This window comes from Mesoplodon bidens (assembly GCF_964165515.1).
Source record: "Mesoplodon bidens genome assembly, chromosome: 20".
In the NCBI taxonomy this organism is placed as follows: domain Eukaryota; kingdom Metazoa; phylum Chordata; class Mammalia; order Artiodactyla; family Ziphiidae; genus Mesoplodon; species Mesoplodon bidens.
Genome location: NC_138181.1, coordinates 8,864,985 through 8,889,380, shown reverse-complemented (window position 1 = coordinate 8,889,380; position 24,396 = coordinate 8,864,985). Strand labels below are relative to the sequence as shown.

At 50.6% G+C, this 24,396-nt stretch overlaps 1 protein-coding gene across 2 annotated transcripts in view; it reads left to right on the top strand.

Annotated features, from left to right (window-relative positions):
* The window catches only part of IKBKB (inhibitor of nuclear factor kappa B kinase subunit beta), a 47,095-nt gene extending 30,751 nt beyond the window's left edge, over positions 1 to 16,344 (top strand). Inside the window, exons 9-22 of one of the 2 annotated variants that reach the window (XM_081220792.1) lie at positions 2,414 to 2,521; positions 3,671 to 3,800; positions 4,104 to 4,298; positions 4,923 to 5,037; positions 5,667 to 5,790; positions 6,285 to 6,412; positions 6,595 to 6,656; positions 7,656 to 7,765; positions 8,964 to 9,013; positions 9,101 to 9,200; positions 9,392 to 9,539; positions 11,341 to 11,468; positions 13,918 to 14,008; positions 15,048 to 16,344. In XM_081220792.1, the coding sequence (XP_081076918.1) occupies positions 2,414 to 2,521; positions 3,671 to 3,800; positions 4,104 to 4,298; positions 4,923 to 5,037; positions 5,667 to 5,790; positions 6,285 to 6,412; positions 6,595 to 6,656; positions 7,656 to 7,765; positions 8,964 to 9,013; positions 9,101 to 9,200; positions 9,392 to 9,539; positions 11,341 to 11,468; positions 13,918 to 14,008; positions 15,048 to 15,224 (1,666 nt within the window). In that variant the 3' untranslated portion in view covers positions 15,225 to 16,344. Of the gene's footprint in view, positions 1 to 2,413; positions 2,522 to 3,670; positions 3,801 to 4,103; positions 4,299 to 4,922; positions 5,038 to 5,666; positions 5,791 to 6,284; positions 6,437 to 6,594; positions 6,657 to 7,655; positions 7,766 to 8,963; positions 9,014 to 9,100; positions 9,201 to 9,391; positions 9,540 to 11,340; positions 11,469 to 13,917; positions 14,009 to 15,047 lie in introns of both variants that reach the window. The other variant, XM_081220791.1, reaches the window with a different exon arrangement.
* The last annotated feature ends 8,052 nt before the right edge of the window (positions 16,345 to 24,396 follow it).

Genomic DNA, 24,396 nt, shown 5'->3' with positions numbered 1-24,396 from the left:
TTCCTCCCCACAGGCATCCGGTCCCATTGATTTTGGGTCCTCCTCTGCGGACGTCTTGTATGTGTACAAGCAAATGAGCACGTACCTGTTTGTTAACTCATTTATGTACGCCACCCCATTTTACCTCAGTGACAGTGTAATGTGCACACTGCCCTATACGTGCTCTTCCAGGATTTTTACACTGAGAATTTCCTCCAACTGCTGTGAACATATCTCTGTGTCTCCAGCTTCTTCACTGTGCCTGTGTTAATTTAAAAAACAAAGTAGGTTACCATACATACTCTCATAGAACCTGCCTTTCAAACTTGCTACGGAAAATACTTTCTGGTTTTCCATGTTCTTTGTCACGTCTGTTTGCTGTTCCACAGTAGTTGGTTTAACCTGTTCCCCATTACTGGAAGAATCAGTGGTTTATAATTTTTACTTCTTAAAATAACACCAAGAATAACATCATTGTACGGAAATCCTTGTATGTCCACATTTATTTCCCTGGGATAAATTCCTAGAAATGGGATCAACAGATCAAAGATTATCCGCGTTTTAAAGGTCTTCCATGTACACTAACAAATTGCTCCACAGAAAGTTTGTATAAATAATGTTTCCACCAGGAACGTACGAAGCTGCCCCTTTGTGGGTCCACACTGGCTGTTGTCATGTTTCTCAGTATTTTTCTGGAAGTAGCGAAAACATTGACTTTTTCAAAGGACATCATGAGATTGTTTATTTATAAGACTAAGATGTAGCCTTTGAAATCAATTCCAGAAGAGTAGTTTTGTGTGACGTGGTCCAGTTCAGTCACCATTCACATGCCAAGACACTGGAAGAGATGAACCAGGCATGGTCCCAGCTCCTGAGGAGCCTGGTGACATGGCAGAGAGTGCCCTCCTGTGGGGAGTGACTTTAGAAGAGGCAGCGTTCCTAAGCTGGGTTCTGGAGTGTTGAATTAGCTCATTACATTAGTCACACCTTATCATGTAACCATCATGACAAAAACTTTAAATGTCTGTACATCTATAGTGTTTTTAACTAACCAAGGAATTACTGCATTTTTTTCAGTTCAAATGTCGAGCGTTTCCATTATTTATAACAAGATGAGTTAAAGTCCATTAGAACTAGAAGAAGAAATGCTATTTGAAGCTATCCCTAATGGCCTGGCATCTTCATAGTAAGTTTTTTGTCTGCAGAGCCAGCCTCCTGTACGGAGCCGGGAGGCCAGGTGACCACTTGCAGGTGGACATCTCTGAAACCCGGTAGCCATGAGACGTGCCTGTCTTGTCTGCCTTGTAATGCCTCAGGCAGCTTTAGCAATTTCACTCTCATCTCAGATGGCAGGTAGATAGTAATTTCAGGACAAATGCAATTTGAGCTTTATTATCCTATCACTGAGCTACTGTGAAGTACATTTTAGGACTGGCCTGAGCAGTAAGCATTTCACTTACTGTGTCCTTTTCTTTATCTGTATAGTTTCCCGTTGATAGACCGAGTTTCTATCAGAGGACCATCCCATTGTGTGTAATGACAGCCTGACGTAGAGCAGGCAGGTTCCAGCTGGACCCCAGCTCTTCCAGGCTATGTGTGCTCCACATGGTCCGGTTCACCCCTCGCCAGTGAGGCTTCAGGGCTAAAGCATTTTGCGTTTGAATTTCTTACGTGTTTTTGAAAAGGAAGGATGTAGACATTTAGACAGAGTAGAAGGAGCGCCAGACTTTGGATCTGAGTCCCCAGTTGTGTGACCTTGGGCAGGTCACCTGATCTTCACTTCCTTACCGCTGAATGGGTGGCTGAAAACCGTCTACCACGTTGGGTCATCGGGCCGAGAAGGGCGTGTTCACAGTCAGTGCTTGGTTATCTATGAAGCAGTATTCAGACTTAACGTCATCACCCTTGTCACCGAGAAGATTTGAAACCAGTTTAAAAATTTGCTTCCTTCAAATACTGTTTCAGATACATCAAAAGGGTCTCTAAGTTGGGAAATGTAACCATTCATTCGCCATCAGAAGTAACGCTTAGCCACATGCATTTAGAGGGAAGTGTGTGGCGCGTGCAGGTTTCACGTGAGCAGGACCCTCGTGCAGTAATCTTGGTGTGCACGTCCTAATTTGATCCATACCAAAACGTGCGAGTTTTGTGTTTGATGAAAAGTAGAAGAAAGATCAGGGTGAGGCCAGGAATCAGCAGTACAAGCCTGAAGGTCAGTGACACTCACCGGGCAGTACTGACGGCCTTAAACTCTCAGAGAAGCATCCTAGCAGGACGCAGACGCACTGGCCGGCATCCCAAGGGGTTAACTAGCGACCCAGGGGCATCCCGTCCGGTTGTCATGTGGAAGGCTACCGGTGTAGAGGGGCTGTTGGCTGCTGGGTGACGCAGGGTCGTCACAAGCAGCGTGACAGACCAGGCCCTGCGTCCGCAGGCACTCCAAAGTCCGACAGAAGAGTGAGATGGACATCGTGGTGAGTGAGGACCTGAACGGAGCCGTGAAGTTCTCCAGCTCGTTACCCAACCCGAGCAACCTCAACAGGTACTTCCCCGGGCCTTCCCCTCCGCGTCGTGTCCTTCCTGTTTTAGAAATGGATGTCGGAGCCGACGTCCTGGTAGCTCTGACATCGGGACATCCTGCTGTGGCCGGCACCTGGCATAATCCATCTCAGTGTTAAACTTGGAACGCCTTCCCCCCGACCCCATCTAGAAGTCATCTCTTTCCCGAATTCACACAGTAATCTGTACCTTTCCTCACTCCAAGGAGCTTCTACCTCGCGTGACATTTGGTTTTGCAGAGGGTTTACCTTCTGATCAGCTGTGAGCCTTTGATGGCCAAGGGATTACGCTTTATTTCTCTTTGCCTGCAGCCTAATCGTGTGTTACTGTCAACAAACAAACCTTTGCGGTTTGAACGGCACTGCAGTCTGGTCTCAGAGCCAGAATATGAGCAGTCAGGTAATCCTATCAGAATTGGGGACTAGTACAGGGGAAAGCTGCCAGGCGGCCACACACAGCTGAGGAGCACGGAGCACAGTGACTCCTGAGTGTTTGGAGGACGGGGAGAGAGGTACCGAGTGGACTAGCTGTGCGGGATGAGTGGGCGGGCTGGAACTTTCTGGAAGGATCTGGAAAGACGTGCAGGATAGGCATGGGGAAAGATGGGGGGTGCCCAGGAGAGGCAGCTCGTAGCAGTGCTGGCCTCTGCAGGGCTTTCTTGGGGGCGTGGCGAGGGCTGCTGAGGGTGCCGGCAGGACCCCGCTGGACCGGGAGAAGTGAGAACTTTGTCGTGTGGACCCCTCGAGGGGTCCCCAGGGCGACCGACAAAGCGAATCGGCAGTGAGGGGTCTGGATTGTGTGGGTGGTTCTCCTGAGGTGGGGCGGGCCTGGGAAGCACATGCAAAGCTTTCTGAGGTTCTGGCACAGCCATCTGCCAAGACAGCCCTGATGTGAGGGTGTTGGCGCAGGTCCGGGAGGGGTGAGCGCCTGAGTGAGTCATTTTGTTGGAAAGGCTCGTCTTTCCTCAGGTTAGTTCATCCTCAGGGATCACTTTGGCCCCGTCCGCGTGATGGTCACGTGCATGTGAGGTGTGAGTGCCTTTCAGTTCCCACGCGGGGCCCTGAGGCTGGCTCTGGGCCCACACGCATGCACGCCCACACACACACACACATGCACGGCCCTCTCTTCTCAGCGTCCTGGCCCAGCGGCTGGAGAAGTGGCTGCAGCTGATGCTGATGTGGCACCCCCGACAGAGGGGCACCGACCCCGTCTACGGGCCCAATGGCTGCTTCAAGGCCCTGGACGACATCTTAAACTTGAAGGTGAGCCTACGCCGAGTTAGCCCGAGGCTGCGGGCTGTGGGCTGCCCGACCAGTGGGCAAACGCAGGCTCCCGTGAGGGCGTCTCCACGTGAGAGGATGATGGGACCCCTTGCTGACCGACGTGGGTCGTGAGGTCGTAGCTGTGGACGGACAGGAGTGGGAAGACTCCTCCTGTGTGTGGCCCAGCACTGACCTTCCTCCCCAGGCCGGGCCTCTGGGAGGCTGGGAGGTGTGGGGAGTAGCAGAGGATCCGGGCCAGCAGGCGGGAGTCTGTCAGGTGGTTTGTCCTGGGTTGTGTTGCAGCTGGTTCACGTCTTGAACATGGTCACGGGCACCATTCACACCTACCCCGTGGCGGAGGACGAGAGTCTGCCTAGCTTGAAGGCCCGGATCCAGCAGGACACAGGCATCCCCGAGGAGGACCAGGAGCTGCTGCAGGAAGCGGGTCTGGCCTTGACCCCCGACAAGCCTGCCGCTCAGTGCACCTCCGACGGCAAGGTGAGACTGGCCTCCTGCAGGCGCCCCAGCCCCGCCCGACCCCTGGAGGCTGATCGCCCGTCCCATCCCACTCCTTCGTGCCAGGCAGTCTGTTACCACGCAGGGCAGGCGCCTGCCTGTTTTGAGGTTGGAATGCGAGATCCCGTGAACCTGATAGGAGATCTGAGTTACCCCACGCTTCACCCGTTCCTTCCAGACCACTGGGAGTGCCTTTCTTTTGCCTTTGCTGCCAAAGTGATGCTTGATTTTTCCGAGTCAACCAAAACTATTTTTGACACACCTCGTGTGTGCAGAACCGTGCTGACAGCTGCACAGAAAGAGCTGGAAAGTTAACACAGGAGAGAGAGTCACTGGACAGTAAAGCAAACCATCTAAGTTGCACGATATAGACAATCAGAGAATAGAATAGAGTAAGTTGTAGATGAGGTTTGCATTTGGGAATAAGTGTAAAAGGAGCAGCCAAGGGAAACACAGGCCGCGGCCCCTAGGAAAGGCTCAGTGGGCGCCCGGCACCTGCTGTCTGAGGACGGTGCTGTCGGGACCCTCCGAAGACTCCCGCCTTGTTGCTTGAGTAAAGGAGGGGCTGGGTCCACGAGGCCTCATTTTGCTCTTGTCCCTTTGCAGCTGAACGAGGGCCGCACCCTGGACATGGATCTCGTTTTCCTCTTTGACAACAGCAGGGTCACCTATGAGACCCAGATCTCCCCACGGCCCCAGCCGGAAAGCGTCAGCTGTATCCGTAAGAGCAGCGTGATCTTTTAAAAGATAATTACTTACAGTGCGTGGGACGAGGCTGGAGGGAGAGCCCTGGACCGAGGGAGGGGTTGCCCCTGAGAAGATGAGTCCCTCCGGCCCTCAGGCAGCCTTCCTCACTTGCACCCGCGAGGAGTAGCCCAGGTGAAGAGAGGAAAGGACATCCATCTTCAATTAATGTCAACCTCATTTAAACAGAGGACAGACAGTACTGCCCACAGGCTACTGAACTTGAACCACGTGACCATTTTCTTGATTCTTGAAGTCGTCTTCATATTTTAATAATCAATACGTGCACGCGATACCAAAAAATCAAAAAGACTGTACGGTAGGCAGTAAGTGCCTCCGTCTCCCCAGCTCCCCAGGGAAACCACTGCTGCCTGACTCCTGGGTCTACCTTCCGGGGTGTTCTGTGCGTCTGTAACTTTTGATGTGCCTGTGCTCTACCAGGGCACAAAAATGTCTGCGACGGTAACCAGGCCCAGCACCCGACACGGTTGTGTAGCAGCAGAGCATTACATAACGGAGCAGTGTAGACGTGCCTGCGAGCTCTGCGGGCAGGAGGCGGTCCGTCGCAGGCGCCGCTCCCTGACGGTCGTGTGTGTCTCTGGCCAGTGCAAGAGCCCAAGAGGAGCCTCCCGTTCTTCCAGCTGAGGAAGGTGTGGGGTCAGGTCTGGCACAGCATCCAGGCCCTGAAGGAGGACTGCGGCCGCCTGCAGCAGGGCCAGCGCGCTGCCATGTACGTGCCCGGTGGTTCGCCTTTGCTTGCTCAGAGCTGCCCGGTGGCCCAGCCGCAGGACGGTGGCGGAGGCGAGGGCCCAGGGGTGGCCGCTGGGAGAGCGGGCAGGGGAACGCTGGTCTGGAAGGGTGGGATGGAGGGAGGCTCCATCAGACCCGACCGGGCCAGTGTGGTCAGCGGGCAGCACTGGGGCCGCGGAAGGGCTCGCTGCGGCGTGGGTCGGCCGCCCTCCCCTGACCGTCCTGCCAGGCTGGGCTGACTCTTGCCCCGGGTTGTGGCTGATTTGGGTCACTTCGTGTGGTACTTGGCCTAATTCACCCATTGCCGAGGGCCAGGAGCTTGTCATTTTGGTTATAGGTGGCTGCTCATGTTGCGGTTATACCAGTTACAGCAGGGGCCTGCCGTCTTGTTTGAGCTGGGTTTGCTATCGGTCCAGGAACTGGCACTTGGATGCCAGAGACACCCCGCGGTTCTGTTTCTCGGGGTCCCTGCAGGATGAATCTGCTCCGGAACAACAGCTGCCTGTCCAAGATGAAGAATTCCATGGCCTCTATGTCTCAGCAGCTCAAGGCCAAGCTGGATTTCTTTAAAACCAGCATCCAGATTGACCTGGAGAAGTACAGTGAGCAGAAAGAGTTTGGGATCAGTGAGTGTACTGTCTGTGATGAGTGTCGAGAGACCGTTGCTTTCTTCTTCTCTCCGAGGTGTCTTTTGTCCCCTTGCCATTGAATCGCTTGTTTTCTGTTTGGGTTTGGGGATGTTTTCATTTTGCTTTTAATTTATTTTCCTTCCATTTTTTTTCAGCGTCAGACAAGCTGCTGCTGGCCTGGAGGGAGATGGAGCAGGCCGTGGAGCTCTGTGGACGGGTAGGAGGCACCCTGGGGTCCCCAGCCCAGCTGAGGGCGCGAGGCTCTTCCCTGCCGTCCTCCCCTTTCTCACTGTGCTCTCGGTCGAGCTTGTATGTCGAAAATGAGATTTTCCTCTCCCAGCTCTCTGCCCTCAGCTAGGACTTGCTGGAAAGAGTGGGAGAGGCAGGGGGTGGGGGACAGTGCAGGAGGCCCTGCCGTGGCAGGTCCGGGAGCTGCACAGACTGGAGTCAGGATTACGACGTGATTGTCCTCTTTCCACGAGAAGGGGCCTTGGATGAAGGAGCAACACTCCGTCTTGTCGGAGGTTGTCCTAACCTCCCTGGGACAAGAAATCCCCAGGAAAGAACGGGTCTAAGGGGCAAGTCTTAGGACAGTGTAAATCAGATACCGCTGAAAAGTGCTGATTATGAGGCCAGGGTGTGACGTGGCAGACCTCGCACAAATGGAGGACTGTGGACTCCAAGGCTTTTTCCTGGACTTTGTCACCATTTTCCCTGTGAACTGGGGCAGGGAGTTTCACCTCCGTGTCTTAACGTCTGTTTCTATAAATCAGTACCGATGTGCCTCCTTAAAGGTGGGTGTCCATCGGCAGTACCTTGTCCAACCACAGGGACCCCAACGCACCCCCAGTCTTGGCACTCGTGGGTGTAATCCCTGAGGTCATCGACGAGTTTGGAGAAGAGAATGTGCCCCGGCCGCTTCTCCACGCCAGGACTGGGCCAGGCCCCGACCTGCTCTGTCTGCTCTCACCCTAACGCAGCCCTTTGAGAGCCTAGTTTACGGTGGAGGAAACTGCAGTGCAAGGTCAGGGGACCTGCCCGAGGGCCACACAGCGGACAGGTGGCCGACCCCAGATCCGACTGCAGGGCTCCAAGTGCGTGTCCCTTCCGGCTGGTCAGCTGAGGGTCTGCGGTGAGGCCAGAGGGCCCCCCCGAGAAGCCCGTGTCTCAGGAGTTTGTCGCCGCGTCCTTGGCCTCAGCACCGCTCTTCCTTCAGGAGAACGAGGTGAAGCAGCTGGTGGAGCGGATGATGGCGCTGCAGACGGACATCGTGGACCTGCAGCGCAGCCCCGTGGGCCGGAAGCAGGGCGGGACGCTGGACGACCTGTGAGTGTGTGTGTACGCGCGCGTGCGTGTGTGTGTGTGTGAGCGTGTGTTGTGTGAGAGTGAGCCTGTATAGGAATGTGTATGTCTGTGTGTGAGCGTGTGTCTCTCTTTGTATGTGTGGGTATGAGTGTGTGTGTCGGGATGGTTTGAGTGTGGTCCCGGTGGGGCCCCGTGGGCCCGTTCCCCCCGGAGCTCGGCCCCCATGGGGTCACCTCGGCACACGCAGAGATGAGCACAGGCACAGCTCCGTCACTCTGAGCCTCACAGGATAGAGAAGCGCTGTCTGACCTCACAGTTATGGGGACCAGTTCAGATAACGCCCCCAGCGGTGGCTCGTGAACTACGGAGGCTGCCGTCCCAAGGGCCTTTGCTTGACCAAAGTATCAGATTAGACGCCAGGGCCGCCCAGCCCACCCTCACTCGCCGTGGCCCGAGGAGCAGAAAGTAGAACGGGTGGAGCCTGGCAAGTCTTAGAAGGTGGGATCTGGACACTTCATTTGAGTCTTGATCAGGAACTTGGCCTTGGCTCCGGGAGTGGGGGGCAGTGCAGGGGGGTGCCTAGGCAGAGCAGCCCCGCCTGCAGCCCTGGGAGCGGACAGGAGGGGCAGGTGAGCCTCGGGGCCCCTCAGGAGCTACCTCCTTGGGGCTCAGCCGTGTCCTCTGATGCTTCTATTAGGATTCTTAGGACCAGATGCCGAACATCAGAAATTTAGTTATTTGTAATCCTTACTTTCTCAAGTCATTTAACCCTTTATTCTCCTCTGATTTTCAAACGAAAGTCACCCCTGAAAATGTCAGCCCATCTCACTGTGTTAGGGGCACGGGGAGGGTGTCTGTGTCTGCTCCTGGGCTTGAGTTTTCGGGGGCCACATTCTCCGGGCTCAGGTCCAGCAACAGACCGCACCCAGAGTCCCGATGGCAGGAGCCGGGCGGGCAGGGAATTCAGAGGAGACTGCTGTCCTGAAGATTCTTACTAGACCGTGGAGGTGTTTGAGTTTTGATAATGAGGCGGGCCTTCCCTTGTCCTGGATTTCACCTGTAACATCACCAGGAGCGATCGTTTGCTCCAGTCGGGATGTGCTGCCCGTCTGGCTTCTAGAAATCAGTAGTCCGGACGGCAGGAGTTGGCCCCGGCGCTTCAGGTGAGCTTGTTGACCTCTGCTCGATGCTGACGAAGCTGCTGTCTTGTGTGTTTCAGAGAAGAGCAGGCGCGGGAGCTTTACCGGAGGCTGAGGGAGAAGCCCCGAGGTGAGTGGGCCACCTCCCGGGTCCCTCACTACCCGGGCACCAGGCCAGCGCCCCCCGCGGACCGTGCGACCCCGTCCCTCTTTGCAGACCAGCGAACTGATGGCGACAGTCAGGAAATGGTACGGCTGCTCCTGCAGGCAATCCAAGGCTTTGAGAAGAAAGTGCGAGTGATCTATACGCAGCTCAGGTATCAGGCCGCCTTCCCTCCGGCGGGGTGGAGTGGGGAGGGGCGGCGGGCTGTGTGTGAGGCCTCGCCCACTCGCCTGAGCCCCGCGGGACCTGCACCTGCGGCGCCGAGCAGAGCCTTTACGGCCGGGGCTGCGTCCCGCGTCCTCCGACCCACGTGCCGCTGGAGCTTGTCACGTTTGTCCTTCACAGTAAGACTGTGGTCTGCAAGCAGAAGGCTCTGGAGCTGCTGCCCAAGGTGGAGGAGGTGGTGAGCCTAATGAGCGAGGACGAGAAGACTGTGGTTCGGCTGCAGGAAAAGCGACAGAAGGAGCTCTGGAACCTGCTGAAGATCGCCTGCGTGAGTGACCTCGGCGCGGCCCTGTGCTGCCGTCCCCAGCCCAGCACCCGGCGTGGGGGCCGCGGGGCCACCGCTCGCTTTCCACTTCTCTGCTCCGTGACTTGGTGTGAGTGGGGAGGGGCGGGGTGGGCGCCTGTGTCCTCGTGTTACTTGTGCGGGTGGTGGCTGTGATCAATTAGCACAGTTACTCTCACGGTCCTGGAGGCCAGAAGGCCGCCATCCAGGTGTCGGCGGGGCCAGGCTCCCTCTGGAGGCTGGAGGGGAGACTCCCCCCTCCTTCGTCGCCTCTTCTTCGATTTCCGCGGCTCCCGGTACTCCTTGGCTTGTGGCAGTGTCCCTGCAGTGTCTGCCTCTGTCTCCACGTGACCCTCTTCTCTGCGTCTCTTTTCTGAGTATCTCTTGTAAAAACACTTGTCGCTGGATTCAGGTCCCACCCACGTAGTCCAGGGTGATCTCATCACCCGCTCCTTAGCTACACCTGCAAAGATCCTTTCTCCAGACGAGGTCACACGCCCAGGTTCCTGGAGGTCTGCGTGCAGCCCCAGCAGCGCGTGCCCGTGTGGCCTGGTGGGTCCTGAGCTGTGCCCGTGCCGCGCAGCACTCAGCCCACACTCTGTGTGCCCGCCGTCTCAGCGTAGCTGTGATCCCACTGAGTTGCTCAGAGAGAGCCCTCAGCACAGAAGAGCCCAGGACAGAGGAGGGAGAAGAGCCAGGTAGAAGCCGTGTCTTGGAAGCGAGCTGGTGGGACAGACCGCGCCGCCCTGCGGGCTGCAGGGCAGTTGAGGCGGTGACAGGCCTTGGTCGCGGGTCAGAGGAGCAACGGCTGCATGAGGTGGAGTGGCCACCGCGGCCTGGGGCGTCAGAACACCTGGGTCTCCTGTCCCGCGATGGTGCGAGTCACAGAAAGTCACTTAGGACCTTTGTGTGTCTGTCTTCTACTTGGAAAGAGTAAACACACCTTCCTTCTAATTTCCTTGTAAGAGTTTGTTAAGCGACCCAACCAATAGAGCCCTCAGATCTCTCTGTAGTTAGAATCTGGGTTTTTTTAGTAGATTGATTGATTGATTGATTTTTGGCTGCGTTGCGTCTTTGTTGCTGCGTGCGGGCTTTCTCTAGTTGCTGCGAGCAGGGGCTACTCTTTGTTGCGGTGCACAGGCTCTAGGCACACGGGCTTCAGTAGTTGTGGCATGTGGGCTCAGTAGTTGTGGCTCGCGGGCTCTAGAGTGCGGGCTCAGTAGTTGTGGCGCACGGGCTTAGTTGCTCCGCGGCATGTGGGACCTTCCCGGACCAGGACTCGAACCCGTGTCCCCTGGATTGGCAAGCGGATTCTTAACCACTGTGCCACCAGGGAAGCCCCTAGAAACTTTTACCAAAAAGCACACCTATAGATACAGAAACAGTTTCTAAACTGAAATGCAAACCATCAAATAGCGATGTTGATCTATTTCTCCAGGAAGGGCCTGTGTCTCGTGGCCAGTTGTCTCATGAGAAAATACCCTGGTGTGGTGCCTGGGACTTCCCTGGCAGTCCAGTGATTAAAGACTTCACCTTCCAATGCAGGGGGTGCGAGTTCGATCCCTGGTCAGGGAGCTAAAATCCCACATGCCTCTCAGCCAAAAAACCAAAACATAAAAAACAGAAGCAATATTGTAACAAATTCAATATAGACTTTAGAAAGGGTCCACATCGGAAAAAAAAAAAAAAAAACTTGAAAGAAAGAAAATACCCTGGTGTGAATGCAAAATTTGAAACATCTGTTTGCTCCAAAACTGCTGACTCTCTTCCTGGTTTTGTCGTCTAGAGCAAGGTGCGAGGTCCCGTCAGTGGAAGCCCGGACAGCATGAACACATCCCGCCTGAGTCACCCCAGCCAGCTTCTGTCTCAGCCTTGCCCAGCCCCTGACAGCTTACCCGGGGCCATCAAGAAGAGGTGCGTCCCCGTTCGCCGTGCCCAGTGCAGGAGTCAGGCGTGTCGGTCACCCGTCGGCGGTTCTGTGCGTGTTTGCCGGGCGCTGTGGGGACAGATGCGGCGTTTTGCTCCCAGAGCTCCTCCTGACTCGCCGACTAAGGTTCCCTCGTCTGAGGTCAGGTTGCTTGTTGCTGGACGGGAACCTTGGAAGTGCTGGCCAGTCCCTACTGTCCGCTAGTCCACCCATCGCGGTCTGCTCATAGAACCAGGTCCCTGCGGGCGTGCCCTGGCCTCCACGCCTGAGTCGCGTGTCACTGGTCCCCCCCCCCCCCGTGGCTTCTCCCTGCCCCACTCATCACCTGCACCCCTGCCGCGGAGCTGGCAGCAGAGCCCCAGAGCCCTTCCGGCGAACTTCTCCCTCCCTGCTTCCCCGCCCAGTGCTGCTTCCAGGCCCCACTGGTCAAATCAGTCTTCACAGGAGACCGTTTTTTTTTTTTTTTTTTTTTGCGGTACGCGGGCCTCTCACTGCTGTGGCCTCTCCCGTTGCGGAGCACAGGCTCCGGATGCGCAGGCTCAGCGGCCATGGCTCACGGGCCCAGCCGCTCCGCGGCATGTGGGATCTTCCCGGACCGGGGCACGAACCCGCGTCCCCTGCATCGGCAGGCGGACTCTCAACCACTGCGCCACCAGGGAAGCCCCACAGGAGACCACTTTGATCGAGTTATTCCTCGAGTTATTTAGGGACCAGCCATGGCTTCCTCCTGCCTCGGGGTCCAAGCCTGAGCCTTCTCAGGCCTTCAAGCCACCTCCGCATTCTGACCCACTGCTCCCGGGCAGATTCCTGGCTCTGCCGTCGGGGGTCTTAAAGCCTGGTCCAGACCAGCAGCATCGGAGGGTTCTGGGTACTTGCCAGAAATGCAGATTTGGGGTCAGGAGCTCGGGGTGGGGCGGAGCAGTCCTGTTGAACCAGCCCTGGCTGACCCTCCTGCGCCCTGAAGTTCCAGAACCTCGGCTCCGCTGACACCTTTCCCCGCAGCCACCCTCCCTCTTCGCCCACCTCCTCCACGGCCCTGGCACACGAGCACAGGGATCCTTCTCCTCCTGGACCACCTTTGGGGGTTTTTTTGTTTCTGGTTCAGTCTCACATTTATTCAGCACCTTCCCTTTGCTGGGCCCCAGGCAGTGGAGACAGTTAAAATCGGTTCCTGTGGGCAGATCTATAGAATGGAAAATACATTAATGATTGCCGAGGGCAGGGGGCGGGGCAGGAATGGGGAGTGACCGGCGACAGGTACAAGGTTTCTTTTTGGGTGATGAAAGCGGTCCAAAACTGGATTACCAGGATGGTTGCACAACTCCAAAAATGTACTCGAACTATGGAACTGTGCACCTTAAATGGGTGAACTTTATGGTTTGTAAATTTATCTCAATACAGCTGTTTTAAAAAATCCTGTTCCTGTACTTGGGGGCTTTGTAGCCTCTACAGTTTTGGATTTTTTATTTTTAATTTTTTTTAATTTTTAATTTTTTTTGCCGCTTGGCTGGCGGGATCTTAGTTCCCTGACCAGGGACTGAACCCAGGTCCTCAGCAGTGAAAGCGCAGAGTCCTAACCACTGGACTGCCAGGGAAGTCCCTGTTTTGGATTCTTAATTCTCTCCCAACTTACTGTTAGCTCCTTGAGGATGGTAACCAGGTCCCGCGCCTCTCACGGGGCCTCTGGGGCCGGCCCGGAGCCTGGAGCCTGGTTAGTAGTCCATGGATGAGTCTGGGCAGCGCCGTGCTTTGTTCCGTCCATCAGTGCCCCCTTCACGGTGAGGGGAGGGCATCGAGGGCCCTTCCTCCTGGATTTGTCACTCTCTTTCCATGAGATCCTCAAAGCTCTGGAGAAGTTGTCCCGGGGGCACAGGCCGCTGTCTGTGTCTCCACGTCCTCAAGCCAAGGTTAGAAAGGACAGATGCCTCGCCCTGCTCTCCTCTTTCTCACTGCGGCCGGTTATCAGGGGGACACGTGCATTTCTCATCAGAGGGAAGGGGAGAGAGCGCGGTAAACAAATCAGTTCCCAGAACTTGCTTCCCCCAGATGTCAACGAGCTGGGGACATCTGGGGAAATTGCATGGTGTGTATATTTTTGTCCGTTTCAAAAAGTGGAAAACAGGTGGTTTGGGAGAGATCTTCAGGTTACGGCAGTTAGGAGAGAATCTAGTTAAGTCAGAAAGAGCTTTGTTATTAAGCCGGGTCGCTGCTTTTTCACGTGGTGAACAGTGATGCTCGTAGCTGGACTCGAGCTTCTGTAACAGCACTTACTAGACAGATGAAATCACTTAGGCAATAACACAGTGTTTTAAGACACTCAGCCTCAGAATAATTATTTAATTTTTAAAACCTTTCCAGAAGCTCTTTAGCGTATTTGTAAACACTTTTGAAAAGTTGACATTGACCACGTTCTACTAATTCAATCGTTTTTTTTAGTGAAGACCTCGTGGCTGAAGCACACACCCTGTGCACCCGGCTGGAAAACGCCCTGCAGGACACCATGAAGGACCAGGACCAGAGCTTAAGGGTAATGGCCCGTGGGAGCCCCCGCCGCCCCACGCCCTTTCTTTCCACAGCAAACGAGAAAAAGCAGATCGAAAGGCGATGCCGTGCTTCCTCGATCTCAGTGTACACTTAGGATTTTCTAGTACGTGCTTCTTATTCACCGTGATAGCAATGCTGATGCCTGTTGAACGTGTGCAGGTACTTTGTGCGCATTATGTCATTTCATCCTTGCTACCCTTGCTCCTTACGAAGAAGGTAACCTCATTGTGAGAAGGCCTCTCCCCCGCTGCACCTTCTGTACAACTGCCGGGCATCTGTGTGTGGGGTGCAGTGCTGGGCTCCGGGAACAAAGCAAGAGCCCGTCACCACCCCGCCTCTCAGGGACTCGGGGCTTAGCAGTCCTAGTTACAGGGAAGCTGACCTAAAGAAACACGAGTCCAGATGCAGGTACGTTGAGACACAGCTGAAGTTGCTGCGAGGATGCTAACTCACTCGCTTGGCTCTTCGGCCTTTTCCTGCCGATACAGTCACATGTTAGCGTCTCCAGAACTTCTGATTTGGGGGAAGAATCGGAGGGGATACTGCTCAGTGTCATCACTTCTTACTTAGTCAAGCGTCCTTCTCTGGTTTGGGGCTTTCTGTGTCTCTTCTTGCTGTTCTTCCTCCTCCAAGCCGTGTATACTTCGATCCTTTCACTGCCCGTTGGCACTTCTGCCAGAGGAAAAGGAAGTCTGACCAGGCCATTTCACCTGGTGAGGTTGGAGGTCGAGAGCTGAGATTAGCCCAGGGTACCAGCTGCCCGCAGTGAGCATGAGTCTGTGCTGTGAGCTGCAGTAACAATACTTAAATCACCTTCCTGGAATCTCAGGGCTCCAAGCCCATCCGAAGAAAAGGCTCCGGCACGGTTTTGCAGACGTAGCTGTAGCTCAGGGGTACCCTGCAGAAACAAGGCTGTCTTAACGAGAGGAATTCATTTTCCCTCTAAACTGTGCTGGTTGCCTCCCGAACAAGGCAGATGTCTAGGTGGCCATGGTGTCTTTAACGTGCCCGTTGACTTTCAGTCTCTAGACTGGAGCTGGTTGCAGTCGGGGGAGGAGGAGAAGCCTGGAGCGGACCTCCTGATGGTGGGCGGCCCTGACCCTGCCGGGCTGCCTGGCCCGAGGCCCCCGGGGCCCCGCCGCGTCGCCTCCAGTGTTCTCGGCACCCAGATGGAGATCTCGCTTCCCCAGCAGCCATGACCATCACCGTGGACCGAGGATGCAGCCCTCCGGGGCAGTGCCAGCAGCTTGTCTGCACGCTGGACGTCCTCCGCCACAGAGGCCCAGCAGACGTGGATGCCGAGCACGGCGTCTGGGGAGATGGAGCCACGGCAGCCACTGCCTCTGAGCGGAGAGAAGTGCTCCGAGTACGGTGGCTCCACAGACCACTGGCCACACGTCTAACTGACTTTTAGGGCGAAGTATGAACGGCACTTGGTGCTAGCTGTCCTCTCCTGACCCCTCCTGATCTCCAGAGGCCTCATCCACCTGTCTTCATAGCTAAGGTTTAATCTGGATCCGGCTTCTCTTGAAACCGTGGATTCAGCCCAGCCCGGTCCTCCCTCCTCTTCTGACTTCACGGCTGCTAACGTTTTCCTTCTGCCTTCGACCTTGGGCCAGGCTGGGTGAGTGCTGCTTTCCCCATCCGGAGTCTCTCCAGCCAGAGTGAGTCGCTGGTGCCAGGAGGGGAGAGCGTCTCCCTTCCTGTGGGTCCCAAAGAGTCCCCGGGAGCAAGCTGCCATGGAGAAGAAGGAAAGAAGAGGAAGGTGTCTGTCAACCACCAGCTTGCTGACCCCTGTGCCCACACCCCCTGCCCCTGGGTGTGGCAGGGTGCACGGGGCAGTTCCCATCCCTCGTATCATCCAGCGGTATTATTAAATGGATTTATATTTAAAAAACAGATTCTCTATTTTGTAACATGACTCAAATCCCACAGTCTATTTTTATAATACCTCTGGTTGGGACTTATGAACTCAAAGCCCAACTTTAATGGAAAGTTTTATGAAATTGAATGGTGCCTGATCAAACAGTGCCAGAGCGCCAGCACTGCCTCTTTGACGTTTCACAAAAGCTGCTCCTTCCTATAACAGCAGGAAAGCAAAGTGAGTTCAGATGATAACAAACAGGCAAGTTTGGTTGGAGAAGAAAGTGGGACGAGAAGAGTTTCACAGAGTGCCTTCCGTGGAGGCGGTACAGTGGGTTCTGTGTCAGGGAAGTTTGGGAAACGCTTCATGCTTTAACTGCCTCTTGGAGATTCACCTTGTGCACTGGTTTATTAAAGAATCTGAAAGATCTATAATAATAAACTGGCTTAAATCTACCTAAATCCACTGTTTACCCAATTCATTTGACAGTAGAGCCTTTTTTTTTTTTTCTCCCGTGTACATGTAACATTGATTGACGTCCCAAAGAACTGAGTTTGATAAAGCGTGATTTTGGAAACACTGGTGAGGAACACAGTGGGACATTCTACCAGAAAGGTAGGCTGGGACGGGGTCAGATTAGGGAGGGAATGAATGTGGAGTTAAGAGTCAGGGGCTGATTTTGTAGGCAGTTGGGAGCCACTGAAGAATTTTGAACAAGGAAGGACACATCACCAAAGCTAATGTTTAAAACGAGTGATGTAACTGGAATATGCTAATTGGTTGAAAAAGTGAAAATTCTGGAGGTAGGACTTCCACTTCCAAAAGGTGGAGCAGATGTACTTTTTTCCTATTCCTCCTGCTAGTACAGCTGAGATCCTTGGACGTTATTTATAAACAAAGGTAAGACCCCAAAAGGCAGTGAGAAGGAGGCAGACCAGCTAGGGACCTTGGCCCTGAGCGGTGATGTGGTGGTGAGTTCCCTGGGTTTTCCTCTTGCCTCCTGTGTCCCTGACGGAAGGCTGGAGATGCCGACCAATGGCACAAACAAAGAAGCTGCTCTCCAACTCTGTTAGATTCCTAGGTCTGCTGTAACAAATCACCACAAACTATATGGCTTAAAACAGACATTTATTCTCACAGGTCTGGAGGCCGAAGTCTGAGATCAAGTCCTCCAAGGTCCCTAGGGGAGATTCTGTTCCTTGCTCCTTCTAGCTTCTGGTGGGTGCAGGAGATCCTTGACTTGGTGGCTGCAGCTCTGCCCCTGTGGTCACATTGCCACCTCTTTTTCTATCTGTCAAGTCTCCCCTGTGTACCTTTCATAAAAAACCCTCGTGATTGAATTTAGGGCTGATCTGGATAATCCAAGATAAGTGCCTAAGAGGCACATAATTTGATCAAGACCCTAAATTTGGTCTCATGTTTTACAATATAAGACGATATTTATAGATTCTGGGGATTAGGATGTGGACATTTCTTCCTGGGGGGCCACCATGGAACCCACTACAGTCCACCATCTAGCCCCCCAAAGTTCACATTCATCACATGCAAAATACATTCACCCCATCCCGAAAAGTCTCAACCCACTACAGAATCAACACTAAGACCAAAATCTAAATATCATCAGCTCAGAAGTCTTGAATCTCATCATCAACATCAGGTTTGGCAGGCTCTGGGCGTGATCCATCCTGTGACAAAATCCCTCCATCTGTGGGCCTGTGAAACAAGAAAACGATTTGTCTGCTTCCAAAATACAATGGCGAGATAGGCATGTGATAGACATTCCCATTCCAAAGGGGAGAAATTGGAAGGAATAAAGGAGTCACTAGCCCGAAGCAAGTTTGAAATCTACCAGGGTAAATTCCGTTAGGTTTCAAGTCCTGAGAATAATTTTCTGTCACTTGAGGCTCTGTCCACTGAACCCAAGGCAGCTTCATAGGCCTCTGCACCCACTGCCTCTGTAACTGCTCTTCCAGTCTCTTCCTTTGCACCCACGGCTCTGCCCTCAGAGTCATTCCTCCTTTGTCTTGACAGCTAGCACATGTTTACAACCAAGTCACTCTGTCAACCATTTCCTGGCTCTGGAGTTTTAGAAGTCCAGTAGACTTATGCCATCCTCTCTCTGTCCTTTTCAAACCAAGCTTGTTTCTGCTGATACAACATTCTTAATAATCTTGTGGGTCTCCTGTGTATGTCATGGGAGTCCACACCGTTAACAAAAGATCCACAGGTCTTTCTTGGATAACTCCACTTCTATTCCTGGCTTCTGCTGAGATGAGTGAGTGGGTCTGTGAGTCACACAAATAATCTCTTCAGCAAGAGGTTGTCCAGCTGCGCCCTTGGACTTGTCTCCAACAGTGAGTTTTTTAATTTTAGTATCCTTTGCAATATGGATAGATGGAGAATCTCCTAAATCATCAAATGCTGCTGCTTTTCTTCTTAACAGTTCTTTCTTCAATTTATTTCTTTTGTCTTGCATTTTACTGTAAGCAGCAAGGAGAAATCACACTGCACCTTTAACACTTTGCTTGGAAATCTCTGCAATAAAATACCCCAGTTCGTTGCTTACAAGTTCCGCTGTCCACATAATGGTAGAACACAATGGCAGAGCCAAGTAGCATTCACATCTACCAACATTCTGTTTATGATGATGTATGTATCCTCTGAGACATTAGAAACTTTTTCTACCATGCGTCTCACTTTCTGAGCCCTCATCATCAATTTCTTTAACACTCATTTATACCAATAGTCTGTTTAAGGCAACCTAGGCTTTTCCTCTCATGCATCTCAGAATTCTTCTAGCATCTAACCATTATATAATTGGAAAACCATTTCCACAGTTTTAGAGTTTTAACAGTAGCACCTCACTTTCCAGTACCAAACTATAACAAGTTGCCACAAACTGGGTGGCTTAAAACAACAGATACGTGTTCTCTCACAGTTCTCGAGGCCAGAACTCTGAAGTCAGGATGCTGGCAGGGCTGTGCTCCCTCCAGAAGTTGTAGGAGAGATACGTTCCTTTCCTTTTCCAGCTTCTGGCGGCTCCCGGTGGTCCTTGGCTTGTGGCTACATCTGTTCAGTTTCTGCCAATGTGATCATATTGCCTTCTCTTCCATGCATCAAATCTCCCCTGTGCATCGCTTTATAAGGACGCTTGTCACTAGATTTAGAGCCAATCCAGATAACCTAGGGTGAGCTTCTCCTCTCAAAGTCCTTAACTGAATCACGTATTTTGCCGTATAAGGGAATGTTCACAGGCTCCGGGAACTAGGACGTGGGCAAGCCTTTGGGGGTGTGCACCCACCTCACTACATCAGGTGAAGGGTCAGGACGGGGCAGCCTCGCAAAACAGAAATGGAAACGATAACCACTCTATGGCAGCCAAACGTCACGAAACGTACTGCCCCACCCCTGCTTGCGAAGACCAAGGGGGAAACGTAAACTTCCCCACACATCAGGCCACGAGTCAGTGCCCCACTGGAGTGATGGGGTGGGGAACGGGGACGTTCATCGATGCTGGACAGTAACACGGCCTCTCCTGCTGGTATCGGGGGGCACCACGTGGGGAATGCCCAGCAGGAACGAGGCGTTCCTGCCCCCAGGGGACAGCAGGCCTACGGGGGAGCCGGGACTCCTGCTGCCCCCCGCCTGTGCGGGAGGGCCCTTTCCACTCGGGAAGCCTGGCTCCCGCCCCCACTTGCTGGTGATCAGATAGTACCCTGCGTCCCCCGTGGGTGTCGGACGAGCCTGCGGACAGGAGCGCAGCGCGAGCCAGAGCCTGACAACCCGCGGCTCAGGTGCCCAGGTCTTATTGCAGAATCCCGCATCACACCAGGAGTGAGGAGACCTCAGCTGAGAACAGGTACCCCAACGGACACAGACCCCCAACGGGCAGAGACGTAGAAGCATCCGAAAAGGAGTTCACAGCAGCCATCATGTAAACATGCTTCAGGCAAGAATTATGAGCTAGCTTGAAACAAACGAACAAAAATAGAAAGTCTCAGCAAAGAAACGGAAGATGTAAAGAAGAGCCAAGGGGAAATGTCAGGACTGAAAAAGAAATGAAGTAAAATAAGTGAAGTGGGCTTCCCTGGTGGCGCAGTGGTTGAGAGTCCGCCTGCCGATGCAGGGGACACGGGTTCGTGCCCCGGTCCGGGAGGATCCCACGTGCCGCGGAGCGGCCGGGGCCGTGAGCCGTGGCCGCTGAGCCTGCGCGCCGGAGCCTGTGCTCTGCAACGGGAGGGGCCACAACAGTGAGAGGCCCGCGTACCGCAAAAAAAAAAAAAAATATATATATATATATAAATAAAATAAAATAAAATAAATGAAGGAAGAATATCAATGGATAGGCTCGGCAGCAGGATGGAGGGAAACAAATCAGCGAACTTGAAAATAGAACGATAGAAATTTCTCACTCAGAACAACAGAGAGAAAACATTGGGAAAAAGCAACAACAGAGACTTAAAGGCCTGTGGGGCTATAACAAAAGAGCTAATATTTATGTCATCTAAGTCCCAAAAAGGAGAGCAGAAAAGAGGTGTAGCTGAAAAGTATTCAAAGAACGAATACCTGTAAATCCTTCAAATTTGGCAAAAAATAGAAACCTCTATATTCAAGAAGCTGAGCAAACCCCACACAGGATAAACTCTCACAAAGAAAGAAATGTATATGAAGACACATACAGTCAAACCCCTAAAAACTAAAGATAAAGGGAAAAAAATGTGTAAAACTACAAGAAATACACCTTAGTTATGGGGGACGGGAAACTATTTGAATGATAGCAGATTTCTCATCAGAAACCATGGAAGTCAGAAGAAGTGGTATATTTTTCAGGTTCTGGTAGAAAAGAACTGTCAACCCCAAATCCTCTGTCCAGCTAAAATATACCAGAGGCATATTCAGGAATGCCTTCTGAATGAAGGGGGAAGTCACGACATTCTCAAATCAAAGAAAATGAAGGGAATTTGTAGCCAGTAGACACACCCTAAAAGAATGGCTAAAGGAAGCTCTCTAAACAGAGTGAAAAGGATAAAAGAAGCATTCTTGGAACTTCAGTAAGTTAGGAAGAATAAAAGAAAGACTAAAAATATGGATAAATATAATAGACTTTCTTTTCTGGAGTTTTCTAAGTTATGTTGGTGGTTGAAGCAGAAATTATAACATGGTTTGATATGGTTCTCAGTGTATGTACAGGAAGTATTTAAGACAATTTTACTATAAATGGGGTAGAGTAAAAGATACAAAGAGAAGCAAGGTTCCTATACTTCACTTGAATTCAGAGGGAATTCATAAATTGACACTTTAGGCTCAGGTATCAAACTGTGATAAGATATGCATATATAATAGAACACCTAGAGCAACCTGAAAAAGGTATACCAAGAGGTACACTCAAAAACACCATAAATAAATTGAAATGGAAGCCTAAAAGATGTTCAAGAAACTTATAGAAAAGGAGGAAAAAGAAAAAGAGAAGCTAGAAGCACAGAGGAAAAACAGAAAGCAACCTAAAATGAAATGGGAGACTTGAGCCTTAATACATCAATAATTATATTAAATGTAAATAGACTGAAATGCAGCAATTAAAAGAGACTGGCAGAGTGGATCTGAAAAAGACCCCAATATATGCTGTCTACAAGAATCTCATTTCAAATATAATGATCAAAGCAGGTTGAGAGTAAAAGGATGGAAGAGATATACCATGCAAACATTAATCAAAAAATGCAGGAGTGACTATATTAATGTCAGATAAATTATACTTCAGAGCTAAGAAAATTACCAGTGACAGGGAAGAACATCATAGTAATAAATTTCAGCAGTCCGTGGAAAGACATAGCAACTCTAAATCTATATGCACCAAACAACAGAGATGCAAAATATATAAAGCAAAAACTGATAGAGCTGCAAGGTGGAAGAGACAAGTCCACAAGTTAGTTGGGGATGTTAACAATTCATAGAACTACTATATAAAATCAGCAATATATAAAGGATATAGAAGAACTCAACAGCACCATCACCCGACAGGATCTCATCAACATTTATAGAGCCTTCCCCCAACAACAGAATACATATTCCTTTCAAGCACCCATGGAACATATACTAAGATAGACCAAATCCTGGCTCATAAGACAAACCTCAAAAAACTTACAAAAATTTATATACAGAGTGTGTTCTCTGGCCATAGTGGAATCACGCCAGGAATGAGCAACAGAAATATAGCAGGAAAATCCCAAACATACGCAAACTAAAAAACATGCTTCTATATAGCTCATGGACCAAAGAGGAAGTCTCACAGGAAATTTTAAGAATACATTGAACTGAATGAAAATAAAAATACAACATATCAAAATTTGTGGGGTACGGCTAAACCAATTGAAAGAGAAATTTATGGCACCAAATGACCTCAAGGACTTAAAAAAAAGAAGAGCAAAATAATCAAAAGCAAGCAAAAGGAACAAAACAAGAAAAGACCAGAAATCAAAGGCATTGACAAAAAGGAAAACAAAATCAGTAAAACAATGAGCAGCTTCTCTGTTAAGATCAAAGAGAGAAGACACAAATTATCAATATCAGGAATAAAACAAGATGATATTATCAATGTTGCAGATATCAAAAGAATAGGAAAGGAATACTGTGAACAACTCTATGCAATAAATGTAACAGCTTAGATTAAATGAACCAATTCCTTGAAAAGCACAAGCTATCGCAACTCATCAAATATGAAATAATTTGAATAGCCTTATAGCCATGAAGGAAATTGAATTTGTAATTTTAAAAATCCCTGAAAAAGAGATCTCCAGGCCCAGATGGTTACATTGGAAAGTTCTACCAAACAATGAAAGAATTAACACATGCTCCACTATCTCTTGCAGAAAATAGAACAGGAGGAAATACTTCCCAGTTCATTTTGTGAAGGCACTATTAACATGGTACCAAACTAGACAAAAACAGTACAGAAAATGAAAGTTAACGCATAAACATCTTCACGAACATAGATGCAAAAATCCTTAACAGAATATTAATGAAAATTCAGCAGTGTTATAACCCATGACCAAGTGTGGGTTTTTTTTCCATGGATACAAAGCTGGTTCAATATTTGGAAATCCATCAGTGTAATCACATATTAAGAGGCTAAAGAAGAAAAATCACACGATCATATCAGTTGATGCAGAAAAACTCTGGACAGTATTTAACATCCATTCAAGGTAAAAGGCTGAGAAAAATGGAAATGGAAGGAATCTTCCTCAACTGAATCATCTACAAAAACCCAACAGCATCTACAAAAACCCAACAGCAACCACTTAATGATGAAAGACTGAGTGCTTTCCCCTTACATTTCAAATAAAGCAGGGATGTCCTCTCTCACCCCTGCTGTTCAATATAGTAGTAGAAGTGTTAGCACAATAAGACAAGAAAAGGAAATAAAAGACATAGGGATGGGAAATGAAGAGATAAAACTGTCCCTATTTGCAGATGACACGATGGTTTATGTAGAAATCCCAAAGAATCTACAAAAGCTCTCCTAAAGCTAAAAAGTGACTTAAGCAAAGTCACAGAATACAAAGATAAACATTCAAAATTCTATACTAGATGAGCACATGAAACCCCAAATTAAAAATACACTAGCATTTGTAATTACTCAAAACCAAATTAATACTTAGGTGTATTAATATCCAGCATATATAAACAGCTCATACAACTCAATGTAAAAAAAACAAACAACCTGATTAAAAAATGGGCAGAAGAACTGAATAGACATTTTTCCAAAGAGGAAATGCATTTGGCCAACAGGCACATGAAAAGATGCTCAACATGGCTAATCATCAGGGAAATGCAAATCAGAACCACAATGAGATACTACCTCACACCTGTCAGAATGGCTATAATCAAAAAGAACATAAATAACAAATGTTGGCAAGGATGTGGAGAAAAGGGAACACTTGCACACTGTCAGTGGGAATATAAAATGGGGCAACCACTGTGGAAAACAGTATAGAGATTCATTAAAAACCTAAAAAGAGAATTACCATATGATCCAGCAATTCCACTCCTGGGTGTTTATCTGAAAGAAACGAAAACACTAATTCGAAAAGATACATAGACTCCACTATTTGTAGCAGCATTATTTACAATAGCCAAGATATGGAAGCAACCTAAGTGTCCATCAACAGATGAGTGGATAAAGGAGATGTGGTACATCTATACAATGGAATACTACTCAGCCATAAAAAAATGAAATTTTGCCATTTGCAGCAACATGGATGGACTTGGAGGGCATTATGCTTAGTGAAAGAAGTCAGACAGAGAAAGACAAATACTGTATAATATCACTTATATGTGAAACCTAAAAATACAACAAACTAGTGAATATAACAAAAACGAAGCAGACTCACAGACGTAGAGAACAAACTGGTGGTTACCAGTGAGGGGGGCAGTGGGGAGGGGCATTGTAGGGGAGGGGGAGTGGGAGGTACAAACGGGGGTAAGGCAGGCTACAAGGGTGTGTGTGCAAC